The sequence below is a fragment of the Coffea eugenioides genome, chromosome 4 (genome assembly GCF_003713205.1).
Source record: "Coffea eugenioides isolate CCC68of chromosome 4, Ceug_1.0, whole genome shotgun sequence".
Taxonomy (NCBI): Eukaryota; Viridiplantae; Streptophyta; class Magnoliopsida; order Gentianales; family Rubiaceae; genus Coffea; species Coffea eugenioides.
The window spans coordinates 1021315-1034506 of NC_040038.1; the positions used below are offsets into that span (position 1 = coordinate 1021315).

Here is a 13192-nt window from a genome sequence, read left to right on the forward strand (position 1 = left end):
CACAGAGGAATCTTAGATTTAAAATCTCCAATTTATATATATATATATATATGTGTGTTTATATATATATATATATAAACCTCTAAACCAAGGAGTACTACAAATGGAGTTTGCAATGCAACTCCTACCCATTTCAATATGATAGCCATCCCTATTTGCATAGGAGTGTACTAAGCTATGATAGTAATTGACTAAAAGTTTCTTCTCCTTTTTTTTGTGTGTGTGTGTTTGTGACCGTTTGTGAAACGGATTTTCCCAATAGTTGGCGGTCACAAATTGGATTTAAGAAACATTTGCAAAATTTTTGGTACTTGGTTCTTCAATCATAACTCTCAAAATGCCAAAAACATGCCACCTTGCTTCGACCCCGATCTCTTCTTTCCTATGGTGTAGCATTTCTATTAAGAATTTTTGAAATGGAAAAGAAAATATATTAAAGTTACTGCACTTTAGTACCACGGTAACCTGTAACAGCACCGGCCAATCACTAGGATGCCTCGCCTGCTCCCCCGACAGTGCACCAAGCCTATATAGGAAGGAATAGGACATTAGAAATATCTTCATCGTCATCCGCATCACCTACCATTTGGGCTCCAATGGCTTCTCTGTCTTCCGTACTCCTCATCCTCTCCCTCTTTTACATCCCTGCTCTAATCATCGCTGCCTCATCCGACGGTCGGGAAACCTACATCGTCCATGTTGCCAAGGCCCAAAAGCCCTCCGTTTTCCCCACCCACCACCACTGGTACTCTTCCATCCTCCGCTCTCTCTCCCCCCTTTCCGCTCACCATCCCCCTACCAAGCTCATCTACACCTATGACCACGCTGTTCACGGCTATTCTGCCCGCCTCTCCTCCTCCCAGGCTGCAGAGCTCCGCCGTCGCCGCGGCGTCCTCTCCGTTGTCCCCGACAGCGTCCGCCAACTCCACACCACCCGCACCCCTCACTTCCTCGGCCTAGACGACTTCTTCGGCATCTGGCCCAATTCTGACTACGCCGAGGACGTCATCGTAGCTGTCCTCGACACGGGCATCTGGCCCGAACATCCTAGCTTCTCTGATGAAGGCCTTCCTCCTGTTCCTTCAAGCTGGAAAGGTGTATGTGAGACGGGCCCGGATTTTCCCCCAGCTTCGTGTAACAAAAAAATTATAGGCGCTAGAGCTTATTACAAAGGATACGAGGCCTATTTGGGAATGTCCTTGCAAGAAGCAGGAGAATCCAAGTCCCCTAGAGATTCAGAAGGTCATGGAACGCATACCGCATCCACCGCAGCTGGATCGGTGGTGAAGAACGCCAGCCTCTATGAATACGCTCGAGGCGAGGCCAGAGGAATGGCGATTAAGGCCAGGGTTGCCGCCTACAAGATCTGTTGGACCGCAGGATGTTTCGATTCAGATATATTAGCAGCCATGGATCAAGCCATTGACGATGGAGTTCACGTCATCTCCCTTTCTGTTGGCGCCAATGGCTACGCTCCCCAGTATGATCATGATTCCATTGCAATTGGTGCGTTTGGCGCTGCGAAGTACGGGATCGTGACCTCTTGCTCCGCGGGAAATTCTGGTCCAGGTCCCTACACTGCCGTGAATATCGCGCCGTGGATTCTTACAGTCGGTGCTTCCACCATCGATCGGGAGTTCCCTGCGGATGTTGTTCTAGGCGACGGAAGCATATACGGCGGCGTGTCGGTGTATGCCGGCGAGCCTCTGGGGGATACTCAGCTTCCGCTGGTTTATGCAGGGGATTGCGGAAGCAGGTACTGTTATGAAGGCAGGCTTGATTCTTCCAAAGTCAAGGGGAAGATTGTGATATGCGACCGCGGTGGTGGAAATGCCAGAGTGGCCAAAGGAAGCGCAGTCAAATTAGCCGGTGGCGGCGGGATGATACTGGCAAACCTTGCAGATTCCGGGGAAGAGCTCATCTCGGATTCGCATCTAATTCCGGCTACGAATGTGGGGCAAACGGCCGGCGACAAAATTAAGAGCTACCTCAGGTCTGAACCCTCGCCGACGGCTACCATTGTTTTTAGAGGAACGGTTATCGGGAGCTCACCGTCGGCGCCGCGTGTGGCGGCATTCTCGAGCCGCGGTCCGAATCATTTGACGCCGGAGATTCTAAAGCCAGATGTGATTGCGCCCGGGGTGAATATCCTAGCTGGTTGGACCGGGTTGGCTGGCCCATCCCAGTTGGACATTGACCCGAGAAGGGTGGAGTTCAATATTGCATCGGGGACCTCCATGTCGTGCCCTCATGTGAGTGGATTAGCGGCACTGCTTCGTAAAGCCCATCCAAAGTGGACTCCGGCGGCTATTAAATCGGCTCTAATGACCACTGCTTACAACGTGGACAACATCGGAGAGAGCATTAAGGACCTTGCCACCGGGGAAGAGTCGAACCCGTTTGTTCACGGGTCGGGACACGTGGATCCCAACAGGGCGCTCAATCCTGGTTTGGTTTACGACCTGGGAACCAGTGATTACGTGGCATTTTTATGTGCCGTCGGGTACAGTCCGGGGAGGATAGCAGTGTTTGTGAGGGATGGGCCTGTTCCGGTGGATTGCGGTGCCCAGGGGATGGGTACCCCGGGAGACTTGAATTATCCATCGTTCTCGGTGGTCTTCAGTCCCGGCAACAGCGTGGTTAAGTATACGAGGGTAGTTAAGAATGTGGGGAGCAATGCAGAGGCCGTGTATGAGGTGAAAGTAAATGCTCCTCCGTCTGTGGAGGTGACTGTTTCACCGAGTCAGCTGGTATTCAGCCAAGGGAACGATACGTTGTCGTATGAGGTCTCATTTACGACTGCAAGTGGCATCCTTGTTGGTGCCCTTAAGCCTGCGTTTGGGTCACTAGAGTGGAGCGATGGGGAGCACCTTGTGAGAAGCCCAATTGCAGTTGTTTGGCGTCTGTCTCCATCTGCGGAATCCATGTGAGGTTTCAAATTGGGGGAAAAGAAAGGAATACCGGTAAATCGCTCAGCCGCTGTGCAATGAGGAGGTTGTTTTAGCTTTTGTAAATAGTTAGCTGTAAGGATCAATCGTGAAGAACAAATAGCTTTGCCCACGAACGCTTTTTAACCGGGAAGCGAGAGGAGTTGATAGAACAAACGCTGCTCAATGGTAGAGCTTGGTTGTTTCAGAGTATGTCCGTCCGACAAGAATTTGCTGTGCTAGAAAGTTCATTCATACCTCCCACCCATGTTTGGAACTGGGAGGGCCTGATGCCTGAATTCCCTCGCAGCGTCCATGTATGTATTTATTATTACTACCAGTTAAATTGGAATGCTACATGTTACACCCCCTGATAAAGGAAGCGCATTAGTTTCCGTACGCTTCTCCTTTTCTGAGAGTTCTTGTTGCATTTTCTTTTCTTCCGCATGGCCCTATCAGTTCTATCTTGCATTACTAGGATATGGTTAGGTTAGGCCATACGATCGATCGGGATGCAGGAGAGGGTGCAGATCAAGCAGAGATAAGAGTAACATTCTGAGTCACGAATGTGCAGAATATGGCATGATGGATGAGGACTCTTTAGGAGATGAAATTCCAGCGGCATCAAAAGATCCAGGAGGCAAACAGTAACCTATTCATTTCTCTAAGTCACTCAAAACCCTGGTCTACCACGTAATGAAGAACCTAGAACTGTCCTTAACAACAAAGGATCGAACGGAAAAGGCGAAACAAAACTATTCTCACACAGCCATAATCATCAATCCCTTCCATTTACTTTTCCATTAATCATTAATCTGAACCCATATGAAATATAATGCAAGACCGCAACGTGCCAACCAAAATAAACAATAACCGCTAAACTACCACAAATAATTGCAACAGCTGGACTTTTCCAGTAATATGGTGCTAAGTACAAGTTACAGGCAGACAATTTTTTAAACGCAAGTCATAATTGTAGTCAGATGAAAAGTTGTCCCAGTGGAAAATCGGCCTTAGCTAATGCTTAAGGTTAGACGCTCCAATGCGACTTCTTCAACCTGTTACAATACCCATAAGATATTCTTACATGAATTCTTTTAAACATAAAGAGAGCTTCAGAACCTATTTGTGCATTCCAAAACTCGCAAGGCTCAATTTAAAAGGTCAAAAAAGGATGAATCACAGCATTCTTTAACAAAGCCTTTAAGTTTCCAAAACTTTGCAGATTTTGCTGTTTTTTCAGTTCCCTTGGATGAGTATTACAATCAGATAATTCCTTTCCACCATTGCCTCACTGTACCTTCTAGTGACCATACTTCTGAAACTCCCACTCGCTATTGTCTGCAACAGAGACCAAACTTTCAAGTTATATATTTGACCTGCTTGTAAAGGATATCAAACAAAGACTGAGCTAAAAGCAATACCGAGGGGGCAAACTTGACGGGTTTTGAGCCAACGGCTGATGCAGTGGAAATGAAAAGCATGATTACATACGCCTACAAAACATAATCAAGAACATGATTAAGATACCAGAATTGTAACAAACAGAACTGATACAACTATTATTAACTTTATCTGCAAAGCTCTTACAAATACACACATGCATTAAGAAAAGAAGAAAAAGAAAAAAAGACCAGACTATGCAATATGCAAACTCACTTGTTAGATAAAACTAATACAAAAAGAGAGTTCTAATTTGGGGAGTAGCAAATAAGACCATTTATGTGGCACAAGCAATATGCTGCACTGTGTCAATTATTCACTTGCATATTAGGAAAGCAAGGTATGGAGAGCTTATATATTCTTCCATTCCCAAGTGACCCCAGCCCAAACAATCAGTTACAGGAAAGTATTATGCAAGAAACCTTAATTATCAATTTAATTCCAAGTTACCCAAAAAAAGAGTCAGTTTGCACAACTACACGAGATGCGGAAATTAGATTTTATAAGGTTTTCACCGTCATCAAAAAGTTTGAAACATCATAGACTATTTGTACAATATAGTTATTCTCAGCCTCTTAGTCATCTTAAACTAGAAAAGGCTAGCTGATTCTATATGTGCTAAAGAAGGAAGCATAAAAGAAAAGATAGCAAACCAAACAAAGAGGGAAAGTGAGTAGAAAAGTTGAAACATCAAATTATCAAAGGTGCCTCAGGTTTTTTTCTCTACCAAAGGTTTCATGAAAAATCAACACAAAGAAGAGCAAGAATTTGCTTCCCTAAAGAGGAGATAAAAGATTATTTCCAAAACCCATGTTTGAAAACTTGGAAGAATGAAAGATAATAAACACTTCAGAGATCCAACCTCATCTTCCATGAAGTTTTCTGGAACCTAAGGATGTCAATCAAGAAGAGCCAACGATGAAATAGATATCACATAGAATCTCCGAAAAAAAAAGATAGACAGAAAAAGAACTTAAATAGAAAAGAGTTCAATTTTTACATAGGGTTGAGAGAGAGAGAGAGAGAGAGAGTCAAAATTAATACCCATGGACTACATTAAAGTGCAGCAGGCTGGCTAATTCTTCAATTAAGCAGATAGTTTTAGCCATGAGTATCAGTATTAGCAGGTTTACCAATATGAAGTAAGTTCAGGCCTTAATAGTAGCAGATTTAGAGCTATTATCTAGGAATCAAAGTTTCTCTGGCAAACTGCAGTTTGCTATTGAACGTTCAACATGGGGAGGTTATTTCCACAAACTAAATTTCACCTAATTATACTCCCGTCACCGGATCTCCCTTAGGCCCTATCAATTGCACATAACAGAGATCAATTTTTTTTTTTAATATTACATTTTTCTTGATTAAATTGCGTGAAATCAGCTTCAAGATTTGTAGATGTACATCTCATCCTTTTTCCTCTTCATCTTCAGATTCCTCCCCAACATTAGGATTCTTTAATGAAATTCTCTAAAGCTGAAAAAGCAATTACGTATATGAATTCCAGTCAGAAGTACATCATCATCCACAGCAGCAAATGTAAACAATCAAGATTTGTTGAAAAACGGTCTACAGCTAAAACAAACATGTTACGTAAACTATATCACCCATACATTTGCAGCTAAAGAAGCTATGCATCAAAATCACATGAGAAACCTCTAAATTCGAAATATCAACAAACATCTTTGGCTAATGCTTGTGTTAGGGATTAGATTCCGACACATACCCCACGCAACAGTGCACTCCTCACTTGTGGCGCTAGCTTGATTGGCCTGACACTCGATACCTGCAATCGAATTTTTGTTATTTATAAATCTTCACATAAATTCATCTTCAGCTCACGAATACTGAGAAATGCTTCACGGGAACTCACATAGATCCATGATATGATTCCTGCAGATGGCACAGTTGTCCACAACAATATCTGCACAAATAAACCCAAGATTCCAGACCAAAATTACATAATCATAAAAATGAAAAAACTAAGCAAAGACCTTCTGAATTTAGAGAACAACTACTAGACCAGCATAAGATGATTAGTCTTAATGTACAAACAGAGAAATTAAAAGGGAAGGACTACTTACCCCAAGCCCAAAGGGCAACAGCATTCCACTTCTTGATCTCGAAGCGCTTAGGCTTTTTTGAAGCAGCTGGAGCCGATGAAGATCCTTCGCCGGCGGGAACCATAATCACGTCGGTGTCCATTGCCAGGGACGATTAATCGTGATTTTCTAGGGCTTTTGGGTATAGTTCTGCGGAATATTACAAAACCTCTCTTCTATAATTAATAATAACGTCAAACTCAAATTAATTAATCATGTTAGCACTACTGACTTATCTTAACCACGGGATAAGGTAGTACAAGTTGGGCATGTATTTGGGCCGCACCTACAGCACTTTTGAAGGAGTAAAGAGCCCATGGAATTCTATCCAGGCTGGATATTATTTGTCAAGCCTTTAGAGACAGTGACCGAACATGGGAACTTCTGACCCACTTCTGCAGGTTTTTTTGGTGATGGGCCTCATGTCAACTCTGGAAGTCCCTCTTTGTGATGGTCCAAATCAGAACTGCCTGTGGTGTGGATTTAGCCGCTAGTGGTTGGGCTTCCATGGTGACATTCTGGAATCTAAAAGCTCTTTCACTGCTGGAGTATTATTAATATGAATCCTTTCCTTTTTTTAAAAAATATAGAAATAGAAAAGGCAGTATGGGTTGACCGTAGGGATAGATTGTGGGTGTTAACTTAAGTGCCATCCAGTCCTTTGTCATTGTTGCCTGTGGAATCTTTGTAGTGTACATTGCTCTAAAAGAAATGAATTAATGATACGACTCTAAAACGGTACCAGTTACTAATTTGATTAAATTCAGGTTGAGTTTTTGATTGAGTTGCTTGTGAGCAGCTTGCAAGCAATTTGGTTCATTTACCCTCTGCTTTTTTCTTCTTCTTTTTTTCTGTTTTTGGACAATTGGACTTTCCTTTCTTTCTTAAAACGTATATTCAAAGGGACATATGTAGTGGCTTTCTGTCACAACGCTACCAACAACCTTTTTTTTTTCGTGAAAGATCCAACAACTTTAAACCATATATAAAAAATATTATAATTCAAAATTGCGTGACAGGTTGTCAACTTGTCATATTGAATGAGTAGCATGCTAGCTTTGCCTAAACTCTTAAAATTGGCTAATCCTTCGTTATCGCGGCGGCACTCACATCAATTATAGAGTTAATGCACATATACAAGTTGAAGAACGCGGTTGTTTTATCTTATGTTTTCAGACTCGGACCCGGCATCGATTCGATCGAACTCATAAGTCAAGGGTTAATGAATTCAATCGGGTTCGATCGGGATTGAATCAGATGACATCATAAATAAAAATTATTTAAATTTTAAAATATTATATGTAAATATTTAAGAACATGTTAATATTAATAAAAGGTATATTCATATATATTTAACAACAAAATACAAAAAAATTAGAATGATTAAGTAGCAATTTATATTATTTAATGAACATTAGAAAGTTTATAATTAAAATTATAGACTTGATTGAAAAATAACATTAAATTTTAGGACAACATTTATAAAGTATGAAATATTTGAGGTATATCAATAATTTTTAACAACTTAGGGGTCAAAACATAATATTAAAAAAGTTTTACCTTTTCAAAAAAAAAAGGCTTTGACCCCAACCGGTTCTTCTGGTTTTCCGGTCAAATCCAATTTTTGATCGGATTTGACCGAGTTTTTATCCACCTGATCTTTTAGAATAATTCAAACCAGACACTTGACCGATTTCCGATTCGATCGGTCGGACGGCCCATCCGGTTCAAGTTTAAAAACATAGATTTTATCCGACCGATCCAAGTTTAAAAACATAGGTTTTATTAGATGAGATGTCACCCATAAGAACTTAAATTCAACTCAATTTACTCATGTTATACCCATCTTCACATTGAAATCAAATTGTCACATCATCAATCTGTATTTTTTCCTCGGATAAACGAACGTCTTGGTGGCATCCTTGAGGAAGGGGAAAAAAGATACTCCATGAAACACTAATAAGCTACAAGAAGTTGTTATAGTATTTTAATCCTCTGGCTAAGATCCGCTTGACAATAATATGAGGCACAAAAGTTGTTGTATGGGTACAGCCGAACAAGAAAAGATCTCTGTTTTGAAACTTGGATCGGACTGGTCGGTCGAACCGGTCGAACCAGGAACCGGCCAAGTGTCCGGTCCGAGTCATGGTAAAAAATCGGAAATTTAAAGCCCGGGCAAAGCCGGTCAAAAACGGGTTTGACCGGGAAAAACCGGTTTTTCCGGTTCAATGGGTATTTTTTTTAAAAAAAAACTCAATCTTTTTAATATTATGATTTGGCCCCTTAAATTGTTAAAATTTATTAATATACCTCAAATATTTCATACTTTATAAATATTGTCCTAAAATTTGATGTTATGTTTCAATTAAATTCATAATTTTAATTCTAAACTTGTTAATATTTATTAAATAACATAAATTGCTACTTGATTGTTCTAATTTCTTTGTATTTTCTTGTTAAATATATTTGAAACATCAAATATATATAAATATACCTTTATTAATATTAATATATTATTAGATATTTTATATATAATATTTTAATTTTTAAATAATTTTTATTTATGACGTCATCCGGTTCGACCCCTATCTACCTCCGGTCGAACCCATTGACCCCTGACCTCTGACCTCGGCCGAGTCGATACCCGGTCCGATTCTGAAAACATAGGAAAAGATTTCATGATATCATCATATCCTCACTCAACATGCCTTATTTTAGAGCCCATAATACGACAGACTCGTTTCTCTCCAAATAGTAGTAGTATACCAATTTGCTCCATTCCGTTCGAAAATGAAATGTACTGCTATCATGATTCAATATAAAAAGCCAACCAGCATAGGGCAGTGTTAATGAGTACAACAAGAAAATTCGAAAATCAGGATTAGTCATATGAAGAGACATATATATGTTCCAAAATTAAAGCCGGAGCCAGAGTTAAGGACGTAAGTAATCCCATAATTAAAATAATAATAATAATACTATACTCCATCTTATTATTTTTACATTGGAAATATTTATCCACTAATTCGTGCCGATCACAAAATCTCACCACCACCATGACGAGTTTTTTTTTTCCTTCTTAAAATAAAAGAAGGTGTATTGTTGTATAGTCTAATAAAGACGAAAAGAACAGATGCTTTGAGGCACGGTCAACTCCTTTCTTATTTATTACCTTCCCTCATCTCCCCTGTCCCTAGTCCCTAGTTCCCCATCCCAGCCCCCCCTCCATACTAATTAGTCATTAGCAATTACTGCTAGATTTATAACACCCATACTACTACTACCTACCGATTGTAATGGCCCAAGTTTCCAAAGCCTAAACTGCCCCATTCACTCCCACCAAAATGACCCCCGTGCATTCCTCCTCCGCCGCCGCCCACTTCCGGTGGACGACAGGCCGATGGCGACTGTCATTCCGGAGGAGGACGAAGCTGCCCACCGTCCGACTAGGAGGAGCTGGTGGGAAGAAGCCCCGCAGGAGATTCTTTCTGGTGAGGCTCTGGAGACGTGTGAAGTTGAGGGCGCTGAAGCACAAGTATATTTGCATGGTGAAGAAGCTGAAGGATTATTATGGTGGTTTAGTGAAGGAGCTGATGGAAGCAGGAGGTGCGATGGAGCCTTTCCAGCAGAGAATCCTGATAGAGACTTCATTTGCTGTTCCCGTCATGGGTCTGTCCTTCAACAGCTTCCCCAACAACTATGCCTTAGACCACCGCTCAGTTTCAACCCATCCGCCTCATCATCTTCTTCATCATCATGTATAAATTCATACGATTTTCGGGTTCAGTTTCCATGATCATGTAATAAATTCCAGTTGCCGATCTCAACCTCTTACTTTTAGCTGCTCCGTCTTCCTTTTCTTAATTTCTTTTCTTCTTTTAAGGGAAAAAAAAAAGAAGAAAAGAAAAATCTTTTTTTTTTTTTTTAAAACAAAATTTCGCCCGACAGACAAGTATGATGATAATCGATCACACAATAATAATGCGAACTAAGAAACCGGGAGAGGTTTCATCATGCTACTTTCGTTGAACTCCTAGATTAATCTAATTTCTAAACATTTCTAAACTACCCTGCGTATAATTATGTTACATACTTAAATTCTAAATTGTAATTATCACCTGTGCATCGACCATTTGTTTGCATAAAAGAAATAATATTTAAGGAGTTTTTATTGAAAAATGTACGAATCATCATAGTTTTTAACTGCTTGAGAAGTACTTTTAGTGGGAGCAATAGGTATGGGGAATAGTTGCAGTGATGGAACGTAGCTAGACAGATGGGGTGTCTTTGATACTTGAGGCATGAGGGTTTTGTTTTATTCTTGACAAGTACAGTCTACGAAGTTTGGCTTCCGCGATCAAGCAACACTCATTATTGCAATGCAACACATATTATTATTGGCAAAGAAAAGAATGGATACTCTTTGAGTTGAGTTGGACTCACATGGAGACCAATACCCGAATGCCGCACCATAATAAAATATGGTCCAGCTGTATGCGTAATTGGAATTTTGTACAGTACTGCTCAACGAATGGAAAGTGATCGAGCGATGCCATTGGAAGTCTTGCTTTTATCTCAAGAAACAACAAACAGTTGCCATTGGAATACTTCCAAATGAAACAGCATATATACTAAAAGTTCCCTCGTCACCTTGTACGTATCTTCATAAGCATATAATTAATTTGCTTCCGAAATGTGTACTATATATATATATATATATGTATGTATAGAGGCTTTTGTGCCCTGTATAAATGTGTACTATATATATATATATATGTACAGTTAGTGTATATCGCACTGTACTCTCACAGGACAAACGAATTATGGACATTGGACAACGACACGACATCCTCTCATGGATCATTATCGATCTATAGATGCTAGCATCTTCATCGGCCGGCCAATAAACTAATTTTTGTTCTTCATTTCCGCAAACAAAGAGAGGCGAGAACATCTCATAACGTACTAACTCATCTTAGCATCTCCTCGTTTTCTAGAGCCGGCAGTTAACGGCTTCTCTCATCCTCTGATCAAGTTAGAACTCGAAAATGTCAACAGCATTTCTTGAACATCAGCCTCTCTTTTATCGAATGAAACCATAGCACTCCAACCCCACCACCACCCCTAGGAAAATGGAAAGATTCTTAGATGACGATGCATTGCCTCCCGCAGAAAGAAATTATTGTCCCGAATTAATGCATCCTTTTCGAATCTGCCCGTTTTTTCGTTGCAATCCAAAAACTCATCATAATGCTTGTTGTTGGCCCTTTCCGGCGGCAATAATTTGTATGTTCAGGTAGAGTAGTATTTGGGGTCTTAACTTCTCATTGTTTAAGGACTTGGTAGTTAGAACGGATCTGAAATGATTGTACAAATTTTAGATCCTCATACGGCAATTGATATGTGCATAAACTTTACGGGAACCCGACAGACGGTAGATGATTGTTAATGTTTAATTTTTTTTTTTTAGGCAATTTTTCAATGTTTAATTGGACTCCACGTCTTCACCATCATTCATTTTCTTATAAAACTGCTATCGCTTCAAAAATCACCCGATGATTATCTAAACCTTTACTAATTTCACACGGCTTACATCTTTCTTTACATTCGTTTGGATAACAAACGGTAGCTTTCATTGAGTATGGAAATTAGAACTCATTCCCTTTTTGTTAATATTAGCATCAAATTGACAGCCACCTAATCCGTCAAATTCATCCTCATTGTCATGAAATTGCTCAGATATTTCCATCCAATAACTTTGAATTATTTTTTACAAAAAAGCCCCTTTACGCTGATAATTAATCATACCTTTTGACTCCATGTACTAAGCACATTCAAGATTAATTAGAAATGTTTTGACTCCATGTACTAATTGTTTGGATAGAGCATTATTATTTGGAATAATTACTGTAGCACTTTTTGTGATGTGATGTATGTGAGATAAAAAGGTGAATTGAGAAATGTGTTTATGATACAAGCGAAAATTTTTTTTGAAAAAATTTATGATTTATTTAAACCAGAAAATAATTTTCATTTTCCTTTACCAAATTAAATATAACTAGTGTTAAGACCACAATCAATATAATTAGTGAAAAGTTGGACTGACAACAAAATGAAAAAAGTGTAAAATTGGCTATCAAACAAATGCTCAAATGTTGTCTATTCAAACGGATTTTTACGTACAACTTCTAGTAATCGTGAACTACATCACATAATTTTTAGTTTAGTATAATTCTAAAAAAAAATTGCTGCATTTAGTTGTAAACCAAAAAACCCTGATCCGTTAAGCCTAGAGTCTTGTATCTTCTCCGCCCCTCTGATGCCTTGTGAGTTCTTTTCTCCGGTTGCTTGTAAATTACACCTATGTCCTGACGCCCAAAACAACACAGCCTGTTTTAGTTAGTTAGTTAGGTGGGTGGTTGTTGTTTGGGCCTGTGTTCTTCTAAATTAGGAAACTCGACGAGATAATTCACAGTTGTTGCTGTAGTTTAGCACAAATAAATTGTGACTGCTAGTCGAAGGCCTGTGTGGATAGGTCCAACCCGAGCCCAAATATACAAACAGGAATTATCGAGGTAGAATTGTGGATGCAAAATTGCAAACACGTCACATGGCTGCCCCTCTCCCCTGCCCAAGCGTTCCCCACGGTTCACTCTTAGCCCCACACCGCATCGCTTCCCCCACAATGTGTCCACGAGAGCTAATAAAATAAATGTGTGATTA

At 40.1% G+C, this 13192-nt stretch overlaps 3 protein-coding genes across 3 annotated transcripts; 2 read left to right on the top strand and 1 right to left on the bottom strand.

Moving 5' to 3' along the window:
* Nucleotides 1–517: 517 nt before the first annotated feature.
* LOC113769467 (subtilisin-like protease SBT1.4) lies at nt 518–3326 on the top strand. The gene has a single exon (XM_027313918.1). The coding sequence runs from the start codon at nt 597–599 to the stop codon at nt 2928–2930; it is 2334 nt and encodes a 777-aa protein (XP_027169719.1). The 5' UTR covers nt 518–596; the 3' UTR covers nt 2931–3326.
* Nucleotides 3327–3790: 464 nt separating this feature from the next.
* LOC113768063 (RING-box protein 1a-like) lies at nt 3791–6663 on the bottom strand. Its single transcript, XM_027312294.1, has 5 exons — nt 6452–6663; nt 6241–6291; nt 6094–6153; nt 4352–4423; nt 3791–4268 (listed from the first exon to the last, which is right to left on the bottom strand). The coding sequence occupies exons 1-5, from the start codon at nt 6570–6572 to the stop codon at nt 4231–4233; spliced, it is 342 nt and encodes a 113-aa protein (XP_027168095.1). The 5' UTR covers nt 6573–6663; the 3' UTR covers nt 3791–4230.
* A 3143-nt stretch (nt 6664–9806) lies between these two features.
* On the top strand, nt 9807–10255 carry LOC113767329. The gene has a single exon (XM_027311382.1). It carries the CDS (start codon nt 9814–9816, stop codon nt 10231–10233), a length of 420 nt encoding a protein of 139 aa, XP_027167183.1. The 5' UTR covers nt 9807–9813; the 3' UTR covers nt 10234–10255.
* Nucleotides 10256–13192: the final 2937 nt, after the last annotated feature.

Coding starts and splice junctions, on each gene's coding strand:
- LOC113767329 (XM_027311382.1), top strand. CDS start 9,814: ATGACCCCCGTGCATTCCTCCTCCGCCGCCGCCCACTTCCGGTGGACG.
- LOC113768063 (XM_027312294.1), bottom strand. CDS start 6,572: ATGGACACCGACGTGATTATGGTTCCCGCCGGCGAAGGATCTTCATCG. Junction 4,424..6,093: donor GGAGTGCACTGTTGCGTGGG/GTATGTGTCGGA, acceptor TATGTTTTGTAG/GCGTATGTAATCATGCTTTT. Junction 4,269..4,351: donor CCGTCAAGTTTGCCCCCTCG/GTATTGCTTTTA, acceptor TCTCTGTTGCAG/ACAATAGCGAGTGGGAGTTT.
- LOC113769467 (XM_027313918.1), top strand. CDS start 597: ATGGCTTCTCTGTCTTCCGTACTCCTCATCCTCTCCCTCTTTTACATC.